The sequence below is a fragment of the Macaca mulatta genome, chromosome 7 (assembly GCF_049350105.2).
Source record: "Macaca mulatta isolate MMU2019108-1 chromosome 7, T2T-MMU8v2.0, whole genome shotgun sequence".
NCBI lineage: Eukaryota > Metazoa > Chordata > Mammalia > Primates > Cercopithecidae > Macaca > Macaca mulatta.
The window spans coordinates 29,574,009-29,597,172 of NC_133412.1; the positions used below are offsets into that span (position 1 = coordinate 29,574,009).

The window sequence follows — 23,164 nt, forward strand, 5'->3', positions numbered from 1 at the left end:
CATACAACTCACCTGTACTACACCTATTCACCATCAAGTTTTAATCAACAGAAAAAAGAATCCAAACTGCAAATGAAAGGTAAGAAAACCCTAGTCTTCAATTCATAGCATAGCGTAGCCTGCCTGAGTATATATAATAAGAATGTAATTGTAAATAATGCTCAAAAAGTTGGGGAAAAATTTAATACTTACTTGAAAGACAACTCTGGATTTCTCCAGGAGGTAAGTTCTCATGTTGGCTCCTATAATTTGATTTTGTTCATCAAAACTGATTTCTGTGTATTTCCCAAACCGACTACTATTGTCATTGCGGGTGGTCTTGGCATTTCCGACGGCCTAAAAAAACATAACTCTTCTGAAATAACAACATTAAAAGATTTTTGCCTCAACGTTATTGCAGGAGTTTTTAGTCAAATGCAATTCCGTACCCAAGGGGAAGGTCTGATTGGCAGAGGGAGGTCTGGGGAAAGAAAGCAACCCCCAGGCTGGCAGGGAACATGACCAGTCCCGAGCCTGCTGCTCAAACCTCTCCTCGGTCCCACTGGCAGACACTGGGGAGGACCAGAAAGAGCACAGGTTCTGATGTTTCAGGGCCCTGGGTTCTATCTTTGCTATCTGTGTAATGTCTTACAAGTTAGTTCACTGGCTAGGTGCGGTGGCTCACGCCTGTAATCCTAGCACTTCAGGAGGCTGAGGCGAGAAATTCACTTGAGGCCAGAAGTCTGAGACCAGACGAGGCAAAACAGTGAGACTCCCATCTCTACAAAACACAAAAAAATTAGCCAGGCATGGTGGCATGTGCCTGTAGTCCTAGCTACTTAGAAAGCTGAGGTGGGAGGATTGCCGGAGCCCAGGAGCTGGAGGGTGTAGTGAGCTATGATTGCAGCACTGCACTCCAGCCTGGGTAACTCAGCGAGACCCTGTCTCAAAAACAAACAAACAAAAAAGGTAGTTCATCTTTCCAGGTCTTAATTTCCCTATCTGTAATATGAGAATAATAAGCAACTTACTGTTATGGACTGAATGTTTGTGTCCTCCCAAAATCCTCATGCTGGAATCCTAACCCTATGTGTCGGTATGGTAAGGTGGGCCTTTGGGAAGTAATGATGTCACGAGGATAGAGCCCCTGGGAGTGGGATTTTAATGCCTACATAACAGGGATCCCAGACACCTCTCTTGCTCTCTTTCTGCCATGTAAGGGTACCGTGAGAAGACAGCAGGCAGGCACCCAGAAGAGAGGCCTCACCAGAACCTGACCCCTGCTAGCACCCTGATCTTGGACTTCCAGCCTCCAGAACTGTGAAAAATAAATTTCTGTTGTTTATAAGCCACCTGGTCGATGACACTAAAGTATATTATACTAAAGTATATTATACTTATTATTATAACAGCAGCCCAGACTGACCAGAACACTTACAGAATTGGGAGGATTAAATGAGAGAATATGAGGTGCCTCAATTCACTCAGGCCCCAAATGCCTATGATGCTCAATTAAAACTTCACATCTTTCATCCAACCTTTATTCCAATCCTTACTCCTTACTGCTTCCCTGCTCAAGCTTTCCACTTAACCAAGAGACTGCTCCTTCTCATCCCTCCCACTCTCTGGGCAGGATTTTTGCTTTTTACTTCTGTTCTTCAATTTCATCTCTCCTCTGCCCCTCCCCACCCTCTCTTGAGCACCCTCTTTCTAGATGGACCCTGCCCAGGTCATCATGCTGCCTGTCAACATGTATTTACTGAGCACCTACTATGTGCCATGTGCTCGGTGAACCAAATAGATATAGCCCTGCCTTCAGAGTGTACAGTCTAATGGGGGAGACAAACCCTAAATATTTACACAAAATTATCCACTGGGCATTTAACTTGGCACTGGCTCTTGATAACTTTTATTTTGGGAAGGGGTCCTGCTCTGTCATCCAGGCTGGAGTGCCAGTGGTGCAATCTTGGCTCACTGCAACCTCCACCTCCTGACTCAAGCAAGGTAGACTACCTCAGCCTCTTGAGTAGCTGGGACTACAGACATGTGCCACCATACCTGGCTAATTTTTTGTATTTTTGGTAGAGACGGGGTTTCATCATGTTGCCCAGGCTGATCTGGAACTTCTGAGTTCAAGAAATTCACCCACCTCAGCCTCCCAAAGTGCAGGATTATAGATGTGAGCCACTGCACCCAGCCTTGATAACTTTTCTATTGGTATCTTGGATTGTAATTTATGTTTCTAAGAAGCTTATGCCTCTGAACTATGAGCTTTGCAGTGTTTCTTAGTACCCCCTCCCCACTTAAGTTTCTATTTAATTTTAAAATATTCTTACGTTAGGTTAGAAGAATCTTAACTTGGAGATTGGGTCTTATTCTTTTCCATCACTTCCCACATTAGCTACACAGTGGCTTCAACAGAGTAGATGGTCTGATAAATATTCACTGAGGATTTTGATTTGAGAAAACAGGAAGAAGAGGTTTACGAGTCTAATGTTCTTAATTATTTGCTTTGCTTCCAAATAAATTCAAATCAATCCTCTTCCCATTTTGCAGGGCAGCTGGAGTTGGCTTGCGGGGCCCTCCTCTGTCCCTTTTGGGTGCCCCTTCTTCCTTGAGGGCTGTCTCCTCACCCCTGGGCACTGTCACAGTTGGTCTTGCCCACTCCCTGTCCCAGTCAGCAGTGTGCTGATGAACTGGCTCTTGGGGAGGGCAGGAGGAAGAGTCTTTACATGTGGCCTTTGCCAAGGCAGAAGGTATAAATTCTCCTCCCATGACTGACGTCAAACGACCAAAGGTTTATCAATCAGCTTGCAAAACTCCTGAATATTTTAACAATCAGCTCATGAAAGCTGATGCCAGCTGGTTGGAGAACACCAGTGATTTCAGTGCACCAGTGATGTTTGGTTTTCCCCTGGGATGTAAATGTAAACAGAGGACTTCTGGAATCTGATGGTAGATTTCCAGCCCAGGAGGTAGAGCAGGAGAGAGCCTTGAAAGCAGCAATTCTGTCCCCATCTCCTTCAAATCCCACCAGCAAATAGGCTTCCTGGGTCTTTCCCGCCCTCACTTCTTTAGTCTTTAAAGGGTGGGAACTTGAATTAGCCAGGAGAGCACAGAACCCAACCAACCCCCATTTCCATCATCAACACACGGCTGCCTTCCGCAGCGGTACGCACCTCGGTGATGGGATTGGACGCCAGGACCTTGTCCTCCACGTGAGCGTTGCTGCCCGATTTGCTGACGGTGGCGAAGTACCTCATGGCATAGCGAGCTGACACTGTCTTTCCAGCACCCGACTCTCCGCTTACAATTATGGACTGGTTTCTGTTGTTTCTAAAGCAAATAAAAGAGTTTTCAAATGTTAGTTTCTTCCCATTAAAGAGGCGATGTGTGCTAATTAAGACAAATGCGGACAAGACAAAAGAGGGAAACCGTTTTGTCACTCTACTATTTTAAAATCTCAATCAAGGCTGGGCATGGTGGCTCACGCCTGTAATCCCGGCACTTTGGGAGGCTGAGGCGGGCGGATCACGAGGTCAGGAGATCGAGACCATCCTAGCTAACACAGTGAAACCCTGTCTCTACTAAAAGTACAAAAAATTAGTGGGGCGCGGTGTAGTCCCAGCTACTCGGGAGGCTGAGGCAGGAGAATGGCGTGAACCCGGGGGGCGGAGCTTGCAGTGAGCCGAGATTGTGCCACTGCACTCCAGCCTGGGTGACAGAGCGAGACTGTGTCTCAAAACAAAACAAAACAAAACAAAAAAACAACTCAATCAATTTCCTTCTAGATTTTTTTTTCTATCTTTCATCCAACCTTTTACTCCAATCCCTACTCCTTACTGCTTCCCTATTCAACCTTTCCACTCAACCAAAAAACTGCTCCTTCCCATCCCTCCCAGTCTCTGGGCAGGATTTTTGCTTTTAAACTCTGTTCTTGAATTTCATCTCTCCTCTGCCCTCCCCACCCTCTCCTGACCACCCTCTTTCTAGATGGACCCTGTGCAGGTCATCATGCTGCCTGTCGACATGTATTTATTGAGTACCCCAAAATTACTGAGGGGCCCCAAGACCAACCCCAGGTTCAATGTCCCAGTAAGAGAACTCACAGGACTCAGCATACAGTCATCCTCACAGCGCAGCAAGAGGATACAGAGCAAAAGCAGCAAGGGGAAAAGGCATGCGGGGCGAGGTCCAGTGGAACCTGGGTGCGAACTTCCAGGGGTCCTCTCCCAGTCGGGTCACACAGGACACGCTCAATTCCTCCAGCAAGGAATTTGACGGCACATGTGAAATGCTGGCTGCGAGGGAAGCTCATCAGAGATGCAGTGCCCACCTTCTGCCTGGCACATGCCAACATTCCAGACTCCCAGAAGGAAAGCGGGTATTCAGCATAAAGCACATTGTTTACACAAACAGCTTGAGTTTAGGTAAAATGAGCCACTTTATCAACCAAGAAATGTCAGGAACCGTCATGAAATCAGAGGCCAGCCACGGGCCTCCTTGCAAGCAGGCCTCTAAAGATAGCAGCCTCAGGCCTTATGTCAACTCCTTTCTGCACATCCCACTTAAATATAAAAACATTTCAAGGACATTATTTTGAGAGCAATTATTCAAAAGATGCTTGGGAACATATGCGCTCTGTAAGCCAACATGCTCTGTTATATAATTTAGAGATTTTAAAAAATGCACTAAACTTTTCATGTCATAAGATCGTGACGGTGGAAGCTTCTAACGCGGCTCTGTGGATGTGGCACCGCTCACATGCCAGGTGCTGAGTGAATACAGATTCTCATTTAAGCTTCACGAAAATCCTATGACATAGATCTCTCTCTTACAGAGGAGTAAAATGGTGACCGTGGGTGGAGTGACTTGACCCAGAGCACAGAGCCACAGCCTCCCATGTGAATGCTGGAGAAGACTTTGGGTACACAGCCCTGGTCCAATATTTTCATTTCAGAGACAAGATGAAGACTCCGAGAAGGGGAATGACATGCTCAGTGTCCCTCAGGGCATAGAATAGGGCTTCGGTAATCCCAGTCCTGTTCTACAGCCCTGAGGGACACTATCTGTCTAGCATCAAATAAGGCCAACACGAGCCTGCTTTAGGCTCTGTTCTGTTACTGCAGTTACACAGACCGCCAAGGAGACACTGGCTCTTCAGGGCTGAACTGAGCACAGCCCTACAGTGCCCAAGAGCTCATCCCACTGATACCCAGACCCTAATCACCATGATACCTGGGAGACCTGCAGGGAGCCAGGGAAAAATCTCAGAACCGTGGGGGTTTTAGGGTTAGAAGGAATCTTGGTGCAGCAGAAGCTACTAATTCTCTACCCAGTATTCACTTGCATTCTCCTCTTCCTTCTTAGGGACTAGGCCCCAGTGGCCAGGCAGTGCCCCGCTGTGCATATGAAAGACTGCACATCCCAGCCTCCCTGTGTGAGTGAGGTCCTGGCCGATGAGCTGTGAGCAGAAGTGCTTTGTGGGGCTTCCGGAGAGTCTCCCTAACCTGGAGGGCTGTACCCTTCCCCTCATATGCCTTGTCACCTAGAATATGGAAGACAGAGCTGAGCACTAGCTTGTCCCTGAGGATGCCTGCCCCACCCCAGGGACAGGGAGCTGCACAGCACCGGGTCTCTGATGACTGTGAAGAAGCTCGGTCTATCCCCAGACTGCCCATTAGATGGCTATGCAGGAAAGCAGCACGTGTTCTACCTCATGGAAGCTACCACCTGCCCCCTCATTATAAGCAGCAGAACCAGGAATGGGTGCCCTCTGAGAGTCCAGCTCACGGACGAAGACATAAAGCGGAGGGAGCTCAGGAGCTGCGGCTGGGGTTAAGCAGTAAAGACTTAGGTAAAGAGTCAGCAGGTCCAGGTCCTGTGCCTCGGATTTCCCATCTGTGAAAAGTGCGCAATGAAGTCAGTCGACTTCACAGGAGTGCTGTAAGACTCAAGGGAGACCACTGTATGTGCAAGTTCTTTTGCAAACTGTAAAGGCAGCTACAAAGATAGGGTGGTGTTTTTATTCTCCATACTTTACAGATGAAGACACTGAAGCCAAAAGTGATGGTTATGGGAAAAATAAACTAGAGTTTAAACATCCAAGCACAAATCCCAGGATCTGCCTTTTACTTGCTGCCTAACCTCAGTTGGTTATTCCCTGAAACTATTTACCACCCAGACATCTGCATCATGGGCTATTCTGAGGCCATCCCAGATGACATATGGGAATGTGTGTGTGGTGCCTCATTCGCAGGAGGCTTTCCATACATGTGCACTAGTGAAACAAGAACTCCACGGGGCCCTACAAACACCTAGCAGTGAAATCAGGATAAAACTCCCAAGTCTCCTGCACCTAAAACCTCCTGCAGATAAATCCCCTGTCATCAGATTCTGCTTCCTTGAATGGGTTAAAAAAAAAAAGCTTAAACATCTCATAGCAGAGAATAAATCAACACTCCTCCAACCAAACACACTACAAGAAAAGGATCTGCTATTCCCAAACTGGTAGGACTGACTTGACTACCTTGAAGGAACAAAACCCAGGAAACTCAGTCTTGACAGGTCAGGTGCATGGAACAGTCGTTTGCTATTCATTCCAGGTAGTCGGCTCGACAAAGCACCATCTCTGGCCTATCTCTTTTAATGAGCCCAACCTAGGTATCTCCCCTCCACTGTGATGGTCTGGCAAATGCAGGGAGCATTGGCAGAGCAAGGGGAAGTCCAGCTTGGCAGGAAGCTACCTGGCCATCTGCTTGTATGCCTCTTCTGCCACAGCAAATATGTGTGGGTCCATATCGCCCATGTTCTGCCCGCTGTAGGCGTGGATGATGGCATCTCCGTATATTGGCAACTGCTTGTAAGGATTCATGGCCACCAAAATGATTCCTGGGGAAAGATGTCAGATGCAGTTAAAAGATTCTTACTGCCACTGGCCTCTCCAGTTTGTTTTTTTAAGAAATCCCAGGCCGGGCGCGGTGGCTCACGCCTGTAATCCCAGCACTTTGGGAGGCCGAGACGGGCGGATCACGAGGTCAGGAGATCGAGACCATCCTGGCTAACACGGTGAAACCCCGTCTCTACTAAAAAATACAAAAAACTAGCCGGGCGAGGTGGCGGGCGCCTATAGTCCCAGCTACTTGGGAGGCTGAGGCAGGAGAATGGCGGCAACCCGGGAGGCGGAGCTTGCAGTGAGCTGAGATCTGGCCACCGCACTCCAGCCTGGGTGACAGAGCGAGACTCCGTCTCAAAAAAAAAAAAAAAAAAAAGAAATCCCAGCTCTGTCATTTATTAAACCTTCTGTGTGACTTTGGGCAAGTCACTTCATGCACTGAATTAATTCCCTGCCAGTCACCTACACCCTCCGGCTGGTCTGATGGTTGGATGACAGGACAGGTGGAAATGCTCCCAAACGGAAACATTTTTGCAGTTCACAATGTAAGTAATATCATTGCCCAAAATAAGTAATAAATGTATCAAATCCGATGAGAAACCCAAACACAAGCTTTGTTACATCTCCTTTTCTCGGTAGTCCAGTCTTAGCTCTTGTTGAAGACTCTCCCCACCTAGATACTTCTTTGTACAACAAACTCTGGGTGCTCAGTATAAACATAAAACAAGCAGGAGGCTCCAGACAGCAAGCTTCCATTCCAGTGTCATTCCTTACTTCCTAGAATTGCTCTCCTTACCACTGTAGGTGTAAATGAGTTTGGATTCTGCAAAGCGGATCCTGAGGTTGTGGAGCACCGCGGGCTCATGGAGATAGCTGAGAGCCGTGAGGTCATTCTCGCCCACGAGGATGTCAGGATTCCGAAGTGGAGGCAGAGATTCTGGATTGACGGAATAATCCAGCTCCTATGGACAAAGATAAAAGTAAAGCTCTGGAAATAGAAGATTTTTGGCGTTCTGTTGAAGCACTGTTTTTATTTCCAGAGTCATCACTGACACTAAAAAGGAAATGTATGTATAGCAACAAGAAAATCTTCACAGCTGACTCCTGGAATAATGAAAAGTAGGAGCAGGGGACTAGGGCACTGGCTATGTGCACTGGGGCAAGTCACTCGCCCTCTCTGGGCCTCATTTCTCTCATCTGCGAAGAGGAGCTAGACCAGACCACGGGTCCTTAGAGCTACAGAGGCCTCAATAAGGGGTGCTGGGGAAGCTACATGGGCAGAGATCCAGGTGCCCCATTCCTGAATCTCCCACAGGGGCTCTACCTGTATGTGGTTTCAATGTTGAGGTCATGCAAGTTTTCGTTTGAAAACAAGATGCTGCAGCTAAAATGACACAATGACCTAAGGTCCCTTTAACTCTAAGGTTGTTGAGTCTCTGCTCAAAGTTGACACACTTGGTGGTGACAAATACCTAAAGGAGTCCGTGCAGGTGGTGGTCTCTCCGTGACAGGCCCCTGGTGCAGGTGTCTCCCGTCTGCAGTCGCCCACATGCCCGAGGGCTCACGGCTCCCCCAGCAGGGCTGTCTATTCCTGTCACTCTCAGCCCTGGGCCAGGGAATCTTCCCAGGCTTGCTCCTCTTCTGCTAAATTTAACCTAGTATTCCTAAAGCGGCTGCCTTAGCAGAATGAAGGTGAGGCGAGCAGGTCCCGTGGCATCTGTGCCACAGACGACTGGGCCTTTCCAATGTCAGAGTATTCTAATTCCTACACTCCTGTTTCACTGCTGGGGGACGTGAAGCCCAACTAAAGCGACTTGAGCAGGTCACCCAGCATGCTTGTTTCTCTTCTACCTTCCCAGGCCACCGCCGCCTTCCTGGTATTCAGTCAGTATCTCTGGGTTCCTTCTGATCTCTGGTCCTGGGCCAGCTCCACAAGGTGGCCCAGCTGCCCCTTAGCAAGTGCCACTGTGCAGACCCCATGCCAAGCACTCAGCATGGATTGTTTCATTTAATCCTCAAAACTGCCTTCCAAGGAGGACGTGACTACCCCAACCAAGAAAGTCAACGAGACAGGTTCAGAAAGTAGGAATCTGTTGTCCAAGGTCACACAGTGAATCTGGGCCTCACTCTAAAGCCTGTGCTCTCTCACTAGCACAGTGCTTCCTTGTCGATGGCAGGGGTTTCGCTGGCTGGTTGGTCTGTTCTGCATAAAGCGAGCAGCTCAGGGCAATCCACAACTGGACACAGATCCTCAGGTCAGCTCCTGCTCCCCTGTTACCAATGCAAGTGTATGGTGACCTAACCCCGACCAGAATATTCTCAACCTGAACACTTTTGAAAATAAAATCAGGAACAATGATTCTCATACCCACCGACTTTCCTTGTCTCTGTTTTTCTATTGTAAATCCACAACCCCCACTTCCGGTTTGGCCTCTGCATGTGTTATGTGTGAAAGCAACAGGAAGACAGAAAGGACAGCCTTTTGGAGGAGGGGAGAAAATGTAACGAACATTATGTTGACAGGTGGAGGCAGAGGTGACATTTTCCTACAGCACACAGGCCTTTTCTCTTACAGTATTGACAAAGGGTTGAGTTAGAGAGTGGTCTGGCTGTCCGCCATCCTACTCGCCTCTGCAGCCGGGTCAAGGCCGGGAATGTAGCCACCTGAAGTCCAGCGGACATGACCAAAGCAGCAAACTGACACCGCAGCTGCTGCCTGGAGATTTTCCTCCCCAGACAAAGCCACCTGATCCCTAATTGGAGCCCAGACTGTGCACAGGAGACACTCAATAAAAGCTGCGAGAGCTCCTGCTGGGCAGGGAAGCCCCAGGGAGCGAGAGGCTCTTCCCAGAGCTCCTGCCTTTCTTTACACATGCACACGGGATTGTCTCATCGCACTTCAGCAACCCTGGGATGGTGCAGTCATTACCTCCTTCGTACATATGGGGAAACTGGGGGCTTGCTGCCAAAGACTTAACAAGCGGCCATGCCAGGATCTGAAGCCAGATCATCTGATTCTAGGGGGTGTGTCTTTAACTGCTATGTTCATCTGCCTTCCCAGGATCTCAGGAAATGTCTCCCAAATCCAGGACAGTCTGATTAGAAGTAGTGTGCCCTGTCCCTGCAGAACCCATTCATGTGCTTTGTCAATTAATCCTCACATGATGTTCCCCAGACCCACCTCTGGGATCTAGATGGAGCACAAATCCCCTGCCCAGGTCTCTATCCAGATACTTGATTCTAAACCCATCCAGTCACCCTAGCTACAAATCCAGTGGAATGTCACTACAGCAATGGTGGGCAAGGACGACTCATGAGGGACACTTAGAGCAAATGCAAAGTCTTCAGAAGCTGCGTCATCAGAAGGCACACGCAGCCTTGCAGGGAAGCTCCTCACTAGCTCATCCCACCACAGGAGCAACTGCTGAAGTTCATCCTCACCTCCCCCTTACCACACCAGCACCAACAGAGGCACCTCATAATGTCACACAAAGACAGCGTCCCTGTCTTCTTGTTCCTGCCACACTCCCTCCCTTACACATTTCTGTACATCCGTGGACCGACTCCCTCCAGTCTCCTCCCACTCCTCCCTCTCCCTGCCTATTTTTCTATCTCCCTCTTCTCATTTTCTTCCCCTTCGCATCTTGATGTTTTTCTTTACCAGTGTATGCCTTGGGTTCAAACGACTTCTCTCCAAGTTTTTCATCTTTGCCCAATCTCTGGGCTGAAACTCAGGAAGCCAAAATGGAGAATCACTTTTCAGCAGTCTCCCAGTAATGCTGGGTGCCTGGAAATGCAGTGCCGTGGCACAGACCTGGCTCCTGCAGCTGGGCCCTCTTCACAGAGAGAGGCCCGGTGGATGCAGGGCAGCATAGGGGAGGGAGGGAAGGAGTACAGACACATCAGTGAGTCCTGGTGCCAGGGTGCCGTTTGGGGATGGTGCTGGTGCCCACTCATGCGCCCTCCCTTGGGTGCCTCCCACGGGGTCCACGTGTCCCCATCCTCACACATACCCCAGCTACCACTTTACACATCGACGCAGCCGCAAACAGCAAGGACCCTCACCGTTCCATCCTCCAGCAGGAGTCGCAGGACCTTGTCACCAACTCTGTAGTCCGTGGCTATTTCAGCAGACTTCCAAACTTCTTCAGGATCGGGAATCCAGACTCTGTTGTACTGACCAACAGGATGAGAAAAGCTGAATTTCAGAACTTTCAAAAGCATGGATCAATGCATGGTTAGACGCAGGAAGGTTTCTTTCTGTCCACTAGGTCAGCTCCTTTATGAGGAATACGTCTACCTAATTTTGCTTATGAGGTGATCTTTCATGCATTTGCAACGCACTGGGCCTGGCTGCCTCAGTTTATAGGCAATGGAAATACCAAAGCCTTCTAGATAAACCTTGAATGCTGAAAGCCTGGACGTGGGAAAGAAATCTGCGAGTACCTTAATGGAAACATCTCATGGCTGTCTACAGGGTTAGAGGACAGGGATTTCTTTTACCACTGATTGACTATGGAACTCTGGGCCAGACACTTAACAGTGCCTCATTTTTCTCATCCACAAAATCACCACAACAATATCTATTTCACAAGTTCCCTGGGAGGTTAAATTAGACTTCGTACTTGAAAGAACTTTGTAAAATGCTATGAAAGTATTGTTACAGCAATGCCATCACAATCTTATCACACCGGTGGGCTGCCAAGGACTCCCACAGTGGGAAATGCAGAAGTCCAGACACAGCCACCCAGCTCAATTCCCAGCAGGCAATGGGCACGCCTGGCTCAGTGCCGATGTACCAGTCTTTGGGTAGAACCATGTTGCTGTGGGCTGAACTGTGTGTCCCCCAAATTCATACGTTGAAGCCCTAACCCGCAATTGACTACATCCGGAGATAGGGTCTTCAGAAGGTAATTAAGGTTCAATGACGTCATGAGGGTAAGGCACTCACCCAACAGGATTTTCTTTTTTTTGAGATGGATTTTCACTCTTATTGCCCAGGCTGTAGTGCAGTGGCATGAACCTGGCTCACTGCAACCTCTGCCTCCTGGGTTCAAGTGATTCTCCTGCCTCGGCCTCCTGAGTAGCTGGGATTACAGGTGCCCACCACCACGCCTGGCTAATTTTGTTTTTTTAGTAGAGACGGGGGTCTCACCATGATGGTCAGGCTGGTCTCGAACTTCTGATCTCAAGTGATCCACCTGCCTCAGCCTCCCAAAGTGCTGGGATTACAGGCATGAGCCACCACGCCCAGTAGGATTTTAAAATTAGTGTCCTTATATAAGACACCTGAGAGTTTGATGTATTTTTCTACAATATGCATCTATTACTTTTATAATCAGAACAATAAATATTAATCTTTAAAGGCAAATATCAAAATATAAGCCCCCCCTCAAAGAATGATACATTAAATTCTGTGATATGGGACATAGTAATTTCATTTATAATGGACAAAAATTGGAAACAGACTAAATGTCCATTAATGAGCATTTTAAAAAATGCCTGCAGTATACCCATACAATGAAATACAACTTACCCATAAAAAGGAATGAACTACTGATGCAAGCAAAAGCATGGGTGAGTCACCAAAGCACGCTGAGTTAAAGAAGCCTTACACAAATGAGTACCTGCTATGTGAGTCCCTTCAAATTGAGAGGTGATAACAGGCTAGCAGCCCTCGCTCTCGGCGCCTCCTCGGCCTCAGAGTCCACCCTGGCGGAGCTTGAGGAGCCCTTCAGCCCACCACAGCACGGTGGGAGCCCCCCTCTGGGCTAGTCCAGGCCGAAGCCGGCTCCCTCTGCTTGTAGGGCGGTGCGGAGGGAGAGGCACTGGCGGGAACCGCGGCTGCGCGCGGTGCTCGCGGGCCAGCGCCGGTCCGGGAGGGCGTGGGATCGGCAGACCCAGCACTCCGAGCGGCCAGCCGCAGGCCCGGGGCAGTGAGCGGCTTAGCACCCGGGCCAGCAGCTGCAGAGGGTGCCTCGGGTCCCCCAGCAGTGCCGGCCCGCCAGCGCTGCGCTCGAATGCTCGCAGGGCCTCAGCTCCCTCCCTGCCGGGCAGCGCTCCGGACCCGCAGCCCGCCATGCCTGACCCTCCCCTCCTCTGCCCCTCCCCGAAGAGCGCCGCCCCCTGTGCCGCGGCTCCGGGTCCCATCAACAGCCCAAGGGCTGAGGAGTGCCGGCGCAGGGAGCGCGACTGGCAGGCAGCTCCGCCTGCAGCCCTGGTGCGGGATCCACTAGGTGAAGCCAGCTGGGCTCCTGGGTCTAGTGGGGACCTGGAGAACCTTTAGGTCTAGCTAAGGCATTGTAAATACACCAGTCAGCACCCTATGTCTAGCTACCCTAGTGGGGATTTGGAGAACTTTTCCGTCTAACACTCTGTGTCTAGCTAACGCATTGTAAATGCACCAATCAGCACTCTGTGTCTAGCTCAGGGATTGTAAATGCACCAATCAGCACGCTGTCAAAAATGGACCAATCAGCTCTCTGTAAAATGAACCAATCAGCAGGATGTGGGTTGGGTCAGGTAACGGAATAAAAGCAGGCTGCCGGGGCCAGTAGTGGCAACCTGCTTGGGTCCCCATCCATGCTGTGGAGGTTTTGTTCTTTTGCTCTTTGCAATAAGTCTTGCTGCTGCTCACTCTTTGGGGGCTGCACTACCTTTATGAGCTGTAATACTCATAGCAAAGGTCTGCAGCTTCACTCCTGAAGCCAGCAAGACCATGAACCCACCAGGAGGAACAAACAACTCCAGACGCACTGCCTTTAAGAGCTGTAACACTCACTGCTAAGGTTTGCTGCTTCGCTCCTGAAGCCAGAGAGACCACTAACCCACCAGAAGGAAAAAACTCTAAAGACGCCCGAACATCAGAAGGAACAAACTCCAGACACACCATCTTTAAGAACCGTAACACTCACTGTGAGGGTCTGTGGCTTCATTCTTGAAGTCAGTGAGACCAAGAACCCACTGATTGTGGACACAAAATCAGGTTCTGGAACAGCTAAAACTAATGCGTGCTGGGAAACAATTCACAGCAGTAGTTGCCTCTGAGGGTGGGTGGGGCCAGGGAGTGACTCCAAAGGTGTGTGAGGGGGTCTTCTGGAAGCGATGGTAACAATATCTATCTTGATGGGGCTTGGGTTACATAGGGGCTAAGCACTTTTCAAACCTAAGACAATGCAGACTTAAGATTGGTGCATCTCATTGTGTGTAAATTTTACACACAAAAAATACGGAACTCTAGTTAATACGCATACTAAAATATTTAGAAGGTGTGTTGATATATGACTTAAAGATGCTTCAAAAAAGTGAGATGAATTGAAGGTCAGATAGAAGAACAGAAAGATGGATAGACATGGGATACAATGAATATGGTAGACTGTCCACACCAGAATCCAGGTGGTAAAACAGGTGTTCACTATAATTTTTTTTTTTTAAGAGACAGGATCTAGTTTGTGGCCCAGGCTGGAGTGCAGTGACATGATCACAGCTCACTGGAGCCTCGAACCCCTGGGTTCAAGTGATCCTCCTGTCTTAGCCTCCCAAAGTGCTAAGATTACAGGTATAAACCATCGTGCCTGACCTGTAAAGTTATTTCAACATTGCATTATGCTTAAGATGTTAATATAAAAATACCGGAGGAAATAAAGAATAAGAATAAAACAGCCTGGGCACGGTGGCTCATATCTGTAATCCCAGCACTTTGGGAGGCCGAGGTGGGTGGGTCACGTGAGGTCAGGAGTTGAGGACCAGCTTGGCCAAAATGGTTAAACCCCATCTCTACAAAAAATACAAAAATCAGCTGGGTGTGGTGGTGCGCACCTGTAATCCCAACTACTCAGGAGGCTGAGGCAGGAGAATCGCTTGAACCTAGGAGGTGGAGGTTGCAGTGAGCTGAGATCGCACCACTGCCCTCCAGTCTGGGAGGCAAGAGTGAAACTCCATCTCAAAAGAAAAAAAAAAGTTCACGGTACAAGTACTAGACTAGGACAATGTTGGATGAGGAACACATCTATTAATATAAATCGCCTTGCTTACTCAATAAAAAAGTCACTGGATGGATATCAATCGTGACTACCCCTAAATCATTTGAATTGCTTTAATCCTTAACAGCTAGCAAAAAGCAGGAGCTTGCAGAAATGTGACATGGATGTGTAAGTTTTGAGAGAGCGAGAATTGAAGAGCACTTTGGGAGGCCGAGGAGGGTGGATCACCTGAGATCGGGAGATCGAGACTAGCCTCACCAATATGGAGAAACCCCGTCTCTACTAAAAATACAAAAAAATTTAGCCAGGTGTGGTGGCAGGTGCCTGTAATCCCAGCTACTTGGGAGGCTGAGGCAGGATAATCGCTTGAACCCGGGAGGTGGAGGTTTCGGTGAGCCAAGATCATGCCATTGCACTCCAGCCTGGGCGACAAGAGTGAAACTCCATCTCAAAAAAAAAAAAAAAAAAAATGAAGTTGTCCGGCTGGCTAAGCGAAGCAGGCGAAAGTGGAGGTGTTCTGACGGAGCTGGAGCGGAGGGCCCTGGGGGCAATCCAAGGAAGCCTGGGCTCTGAGAAGTAATGTGAAAGTCACTAGGCCAGTCAATCCTTTTGTTTGACAAAGCCCCTACTTGAAGCCCAGAGAGAGCAATAACTCACCAAACAGCACACAGAGTCTCAAAGGACCAGGACTCCAGTGGAGCTAGGGCCTGTGACTCCTAGTTTGAACTCCTCGTTAATTAAACAAATCTGGCCCTGAAAGTAATCCTGAACTCTGAACTGCAACCATCTACTTGAGAGTCCATGTGCTCTCCTAACTATAGTTTAGGATTGGTTTCAGCTAAAAGTGGTATTAAATGGCAGGTAATATTAGGACATACGTAACCGCTGGCGGCTTCTCTTCTGAAGACCAGTGACTCCTCAGCCCAGTACCCCAGGCTGCCCACACCCTGCGATCCTGGTGCCTTTGCTGGCATTGAGTGCCCTTGCAGCTGAAACCCAGCCTGGTAAGTAAACACGGTGAGTTTACTCAGCTCCAGGTAAGTTCCACCCATTCATTCCCGTCCCCTCCTCCCTCACATTCCTCTACCCACAAAGCAATGCTTCAAACTGGAGGAGGACCTAACTTTACAGCATTCATTCAAATAGACACAGTCCACAGTCCATGCAAACAATGTAACCAGCTGTCAACTGACCTTCAGAATATGGGGCCTTCCCATGAGGCAGGAGCCTGTGGACTGGGATGGAATGGCTTGCCAAGCCCTTCAGCAGAGCCAAGAAAGAGAGGGCCACCTCCCACCTTCCCTGAGTGCCCTCCCATGCTAAGGCTCCAAGCTGAGGCAGAGGCTTGGGACCACTGAACCTTATGAGCTCAATATCATGTCAGCCACCCCCCGAGGCACACAGGTGAGATAAGAACAGCATCTTCTCACGCCGCCCACTTTTCTGAGGGATATTCTGGCATCAGCCACAGAAATGACTTGAAGACTTATATGGAAGATGGGACAAGATGGGATGACATGAGTTCCCCTCCTAGAACCGCTTTCTGGACTGGGAGTGTCCACACTCCAGGTCGGCCAGGCCAGATTGTCACACCATGCCCCTCTCTTCCTCCTCCTCTTCACTCACTCCTCACAGGCCCCTTCCCTGGTTCCCCTGCCCCTCCCACTCCCCCCATGTCCGTGTCTCCCAAGGTCCTTCCAGCCTCTTCTCATGATGGGCTGTTTCTGGAGAGTTCCACCCAATTCCAGACCTTCTGCAACCGCCTGGCACCTATGCATCTGAGACCTCCCACCCAGATCGTGCACTGGAGCTCTACACCACATTTCCAATTGCCTCCAAGATGTCAGCCCCTCAATCTCCTCGAAGACTCATAAATTCCAAACTCCAGTGATGCGGACGCTCCTCCTTCCTAGCTCTCTTGCCCCTCATGTCAGAAGCCTGGGACAGTGCTGGATGCCCCCCGTGTCTCCACCCCAACAGCCCAACGGTCACCAGGTGCTGGAAAAGACTGCCTTTTAAAAGCTCTCTCCTGTCCGCCCCTGCCCACCAGCCCCCTTGCCATGGCCATAAGTCAGCCCCCAACCCTACTCCCACCGATCTTCTTTCGACTGGTGCAGCAGCCCCCAGGGGCTTCCTCAGCCAGGCTGAGCACCAGGTTTCTTTGAACAGACAGACTCTCTCAACCGTACTTGATTGGAATTCCTGTGGGTGGGGCCCGGCAAGAGAAAAGCTTTGAAAATCAACCCCCCATGGGTTTCGAGGAAGAGCCAGTCCTGGACAACCAGCATTTTGGCTGATTTTCCTACTCAGGCCTCACCCTCTTTTCAATCCACCCTCTGCCTGTGGTCACCCAAAACCACTAGCACTTTCTGGAACATGGCAGGCCTTCTTTGGCTTTCTGCTGTGTACTTCTGTTCCTTCCACCCTGGCCCCACCCATCCTCTCCCCATCCATGAGCAAATAGCTCTGAATAGTGTGGAGTAGCTGGACACAGTCCTCATCCGGGCACTCTCCTTGCCGCTTGCCGTCTAGCAGAGCTGATGCTTCCCCTTGAGCGCTCTCTGCCCTGCCCCCAGGTATCTGGGCTGCCTCCCATCTCCCCCACTGGCATTTGAACTTCAAGAGCCTAGTCTTTGTGCTAGGAATCCAATGCAATGACTTCCCATAGCTAGCACTCCATAAACATTTGAACAAAAATTCAAATTCCCAGTGGTTCAGTTCCACCAGTTAAAGACTAAACTTAGGATTTCAGTCTTTTCATCCCTTTTTTTCTCTTTGAACTACCCATACATAATACAATGGATACATTTAATTTTCCAGAGTTGTTAATGATATATAAAAGTCTAAAAACTATTTAGAATTAGCCAAAGTAAAAAAAAAAAAAATCATTACACTGAACTTTGACCTCATTTTAGACAGGGGTCCTGGACTGCTAGTCAAGACACTTCTTTTGACCTTGCACATCTGAGTTTCAGCAGACTTCGAAGATATTTGTGAGTTCCTCTTGCACAAGTGAAAGAAACAGATGGTGGAATGACTGTAGGGAATCTGTCACTAAACACTCATAACCTGAGTTCTAATTAATGAGCAAAGAGCAACCTTTAGAAAAACAAAAACGTCTCCAGAGGCATGCCACAGAGCTCTACTGCCTCCCCTTTCATTCAACGCTTTCACCAGTATCGTAGATGAAAAAACAAAACACATGTATCAAATAAGCAGATGAAATGATTGATTAGCTAAAGATGATCAAGATTCAAAAGGTTTTTACAAGCTTCAGAAACGCTGGGCGCTAAATAAAATGGAAAATTTTATAGGGATAAATGTAAAGTCTGTATTTAGGTAAAAAAAAAATCAACTGTATTATGATAGCATCCGTATTCGAGTAACCTTTATTAAGCATTATGTGTCAGGTGTTGTGCTAAGGATTTTACATGCATGAATCTTCATAGTGACCTCCTCAGCTGGTAAGCACGATTTGGTCCATTATACTGGTGTGGAAACTCAGGTTAAGTAACTTGCCCGGTATCACTCAGTTAGTAAGGGGCAGGACCAGGACTTGATTTGACCCACCAGGGGCAGAGCATGTGCCAGCTCTGCTGAAAGTACTAACATAATGCCAGGATGCACTGAGGGGTGCTCACAAGAAGTTGCACCGTACTCATGGCTGAGTAGACCAAGGCTAGAGAATAGTGCCACTAAAATGGGCGTCAAGGTGTGAAAATTCACCCAGAGGAAGGTGGCCTGGATGCTGAGGGTCTCAAATGATGCTGTCAGAGAAAAGGTTGGTGGCACTGTCACTCTCAAGCCCTCCGTCCTACCCACTCTTCCTCCTCAGCAGCTGCCAAGCTCTCTGTGCTGTCTTCCTTCTCGGTCAGTATCTCTGTGCCTTCAACTCTTGCTACTGCAGCCTCGGGCGCTCACTCCTTTCCAAGGTTAACCTGTGCCTGGTGCCTTTCTTACATCTTCAGACCGCAGTCCTCTGCCAGTTTCCTTCCTTTAGCGGGTCAGGTCAGGGTCTCCCTTTCCCCTTCACAGTTCTACCTGAACAGAAACGATGCCGGGGACCAAACCTAGTGGCCAAACCTAACGACCCATCCCCAGCCTTCATCCTTGTTGACTTCTCTGCAGCTACTAGAAAAAAAGACCGTCCAATCTTTCCGCAGTGATATATGTGGTCTTTTTCCTTTGTTTGCATATTTTATGTTTATCCTCATACAGTATATACAATTGTTGTGCCCCATTTTTCACATAACCATGTTTTCATGTTAGGAACTCTTCAGAAATAGTATTTTTAATGGCTTCGTGCTATTTTATCATGTGAGTCTTCCATAATTTACTCAACTTTCCCCCTCTCGCTGGACACTGGAGTTGGTTCCAATTTAGTTATTATAAGGAATAATATAAAAAAGCAGGTGCCAGGAGAGGTAGCTAGAAAGTGGATGAACTTCCCACAAGCCCACTGTGTGTGGGGAAAAGGTCAGATCCCTTGAAGAAGAGGAAGACAATAAAGGCGGCTGAACCAAGGTGGTGGTGGTGAGGGACACTAAGAACATAGGTTTTCACCTCTGGCTCCATCACTTGTATGTTACCTTAGCAACTTACTTGACCCGAGCCATTTCTGAAAGTGTGAGATCATCTAACACACAGAGTTGTTTATTCAGATTAAACGAGAGGGGGCACATGAAACTCTGAGGATGGCATCTGGTACATAGAAATAAAAATAACCACCATCCATATCATCGTCTCCATGGTCCTAGCTATTTCTGTAAGCAGAAACGTTCAGTCATGCACACAGGTGCACAACAAACACTTACGAAGCCCCCACTGTCCCCTGCTCACTGAAAGTTCTTGGTCAATGGGGGAGACAGAGGGTTCACGAGCTGTTAACAGGCAATATGGAAGGCATCGTGTGGAGGGGCTGGCTGCAGAGGCTTTCTCAGAAGAGGCTCTGCACAAATTGAAGGTGGAAGGTGCAGGTGCCGTGGGCAAAGGTGACAGACAGAGCCTCGGACAGGTGGAGTTCCGTGCACCAAGGCACGCAGCGGCGATGTGCTGGCAAGGCATTGAGGGAATGGCAAGGAGTCTGGCAGAGCGTGAGTCCAGGTGAAGGCAGGGAGACAGGCAGGACCTCGTGGCTGGTCAGTGAGTCTGAATGCAATGGGAGCCTCTAGAGGTGGTCGAGCAGAGAATGCCAGACCAGCTCTTCTTAGAGAGATTTCAAATAGGGGAACTGCTGCTCTGAGCATTTCTAAGGCATGGCCCTTGTAGCTTTTGAAAAGCGATGGATGATTTTACACCTCACCTGGCAGCGACTGCTGCCCTCACCAAGACTTCTCCTGGAGTTCCCTCTTCCCTGTTCCCACAGGGTGCCTCCCAGCAACCCTGTTTACTCCTCCTCTGGTTGGCTCCATCTCAGCCCTTCTGCTTCCTCTCACTCCTTGCATAGATGCATTCCCCGCTGGTCTGTCCCTGGCCCTCTTCTCTGTCTGCCTTCTCCCACCTTGGTGCGGCCCTCAGGGTCTTGTTGGTTCAGTGACCACCTCTGGGCAGAAGACCCTTGGCAGGGCCCGTCCCCTCCCTCTGACACCTCCCACTCTGCAAGGCACCTTCCCTTGGAAGCCCCCTCACCCCTTCAACCCCTGCACATACAGAACTTGCCTGATGACTTTCCTAAGAAATAGTTCCTCCTCAGGCCACATCCTTAATTCACTCAAGAGCACCACCTGCTCTCTCTCATACAGACTCTGACCTCAAATGTCATCCTTGGCTGGTCCCTCCAACCCCCACCCCACTCCCCAGTCTGGCCTCTCAGTCTCACCTGCCTCCACCCTCCATGGCCAACACTGCAGCTCTAATGATCTTCCAACAGCTGGAAAGACCTGAGAATTCAGCTACGTGACCCCAGCCCCTCTCCTCCACAGCCCAAGGGCGCTGCTGGCATACATAACAAATCTAACAGTCCTAGCACACCACCCTTGATCCTGCCAGCCCCCACTCAAAACCCGCACTGGGGAATAAAGCCCTGACCTCGTTCTCTGGCTGCCATGGCCGTCCCCTTCCCACCTCTAGAACAGACAAAATGGGGGCTAACTGCCTACCAGGAAGGGAGGTGGCAGCCTAGGCACACAGGTGTCCACCTGGACACAAGGTCGGTGGGGATGGCCATCGGGCTGCGTCAGTCTCTGGGATTCTCAGATTCTCATTCCCTTCAAGCTTGTACCTTTAAACTCCTTCCTGTCAGCTTTCCTACGTTGTGCCTGGTACTTACTAGACATTTAATAAGTATTTGAGGTTTGAGGCACCTGAGGATGGGGCACTTGCACCTGTGTGCTTCTGCTTCTGGAAATACTCTCACCTCAAACAGGTTCCGCAGCAGCATTTTTCTGTGTCCTCCAAAGTATAGTCTAAGACTAGTCCAAGACTTTTCCTTCACTTCCAGTAAACTGAAGGCTGAAGAAGCGCTGTTGGCTATCTGAGGGCTCACACTCTCACTGGTGAAAATATTCTAGAACAAAACTAGGGCAATTCAAACACTGTCCATTTAGAACTCCAGTTAATGGAGATGCAATAGAGGAGAAACTACAGTTTGGTTGCTTTGTGTCCAGACTGTTACTAAAGTAATCAAAGTAGAAGAAAAACGTTTGCTTAAACCATTGAAACAGGATTATTTTCATGACTATCTTTTCTATCTACAGCAAAAGCGTCTTTTAAAGTAGAAAGCTAGAGCATATGTCCGGGGAAATGGATGGATTCTAGTCCCACTCGTCTGAATACTGAGGTCTCTAGATTTCTCCACTGGTGTATAGGAGGATCAGGCTTTATGGCTATTCAAACGGATTTTTTTTTTCAAAAGTGCTAACAATGTCACACTCTTTATCCAAATAATTACCCAAGCCCATCTCAGAGGGAACGCTGCCCTTCCGAGGTAAGAGGTGGAGCCCCAGCCAGCAGAAAGGAAGTTTCCGAGGAATGCTCTAGTGTTTCCCAGAGTCAGGGTATACGAAAGGCGCTTTAGAAACTGTAGTGTTTGTACTGTTGCGAACAGTACAGATGTTAGGCAAAGAGCCTACGACTGCAGCATTTTTTTTGTGCTTGTGGCCCCTGGGCTCCCCAAGCGCTTGGTGCCACTGCAGTGCCCTCAAGCCTGTGACCCAGGCTGCTTCAGCTTTAGGCATCTGATGAGCCTACATGCACGTTCACGCACTTTGAAGGCACAGAATTCTAGAAAGCAGCCCGAACACTGCTGCCATAAGCTTCTGTGCCAACTCGTTCAGGGGGGTCCCAGGAGACTCGCCGGCGTCTCAGCTTCTACGTCCGCATGGGCAACTCTGATTCCACCCGTGGTGTGGGAGGAAGGGGCCGAGGCGCTCCAGTCCCGGGAGATGGGGACGCACGCGCGACCTCTGGGGATTGGGGATTCTAGGCCCCGAGGCCGGAGCGGCGGAGGCGGCCCCTCCCACAGGGTCTTCCCTCCCACAGGGTCTTCCCACCCGCAGGGCACCCAGGCGGGGCGGAGCCAGGAGGGGGCTTACCCGCGGGCAGGGACGGAGTACGTCGGGGCCCTGGAGGGGCGACGCTCGCTCGTGCCCCCGGTCCCCGCGGCCCCTCCGCGGCCCCCAGCGCGCGCCCGCCCGCCCGCCCTGCAGTGTCAGGTGCGCAGGTGTGGCCCGGGCGCCAGGTCGAGTCAGCGTTAGCAGGGCCGGCTCCCCCACAGCGCTCCCGGGAGCCCAGCGGACCCTCCTACCTGCGTGTACAGCTCGGCCACCGCCATGGGCAGGAGGGGCTGGGGCCGGGCCGGGGCTGCAGCACGTGCGAGGCTTGGGGGCTGGGCCTGCGGCGCAGAGGCCGGGCGCAGGAGAGACGGGCACGGAAATCACCGCCGGGCCATCTTGCCCAAAGTTTTCCAATGGCCTCCTGCTCCCGTTCCCGAGTTGGCGGCGAGGGGAGGCGGCAGCGGCGGGATTGGTCCCTGCAAGCCCGGCCCGGCTAGTCCGCGCTGCCATTGGCCGGGGCCCGGCGGTGCACCTGGCGGGAGCGCGGGTGGAGAAGGCTGGGGCCCGGGGCGCGCTGCCAGGCAGGAACAGATGCATCCGGAGGCTGCCCGGCCCGAGTGTTAGCTCCTCAAAGAGCAGAGGATACGACCATTTAAATGGAAGCCCCAAGGGAATCAACGAACTGAACACGAAGAGAAGTGTTAAGAGAGTCCAGCAAGGTCATCGTATTCAAAATCCAGTACAAAAATAAGTAATGGTCCTTTATATGAGCATTGGCTATGCAATACAAGATATTTATGGCCGGGCGCGGTGGC

The 23,164-nt window shown here is 49.8% G+C and overlaps 1 protein-coding gene across 10 annotated transcripts in view; it reads right to left on the bottom strand.

Moving 5' to 3' along the window:
- The window catches only part of MYO5C (myosin VC), a 108,930-nt gene extending 85,969 nt beyond the window's left edge, over positions 1 to 22,961 (bottom strand). For 3 of the 10 annotated variants that reach the window (XM_077939413.1, XM_077939412.1, XM_077939418.1), the window contains exons 1-6: positions 22,389 to 22,961; positions 10,940 to 11,050; positions 7,671 to 7,836; positions 6,726 to 6,870; positions 3,159 to 3,315; positions 193 to 336 (exon numbers count right to left, since the gene is read on the bottom strand). In XM_077939413.1, the coding sequence (XP_077795539.1) occupies positions 193 to 336; positions 3,159 to 3,315; positions 6,726 to 6,870; positions 7,671 to 7,836; positions 10,940 to 11,050; positions 22,389 to 22,946 (1,281 nt within the window). In that variant the 5' untranslated portion in view covers positions 22,947 to 22,961. Of the gene's footprint in view, positions 1 to 192; positions 337 to 3,158; positions 3,316 to 6,725; positions 6,871 to 7,670; positions 7,837 to 10,535; positions 10,711 to 10,887; positions 11,051 to 22,388 lie in introns of all 10 variants that reach the window. The other 7 variants (XM_077939415.1, XM_077939414.1, XM_028850929.2 and 4 more) reach the window with 4 other exon arrangements.
- Positions 22,962 to 23,164: the final 203 nt, after the last annotated feature.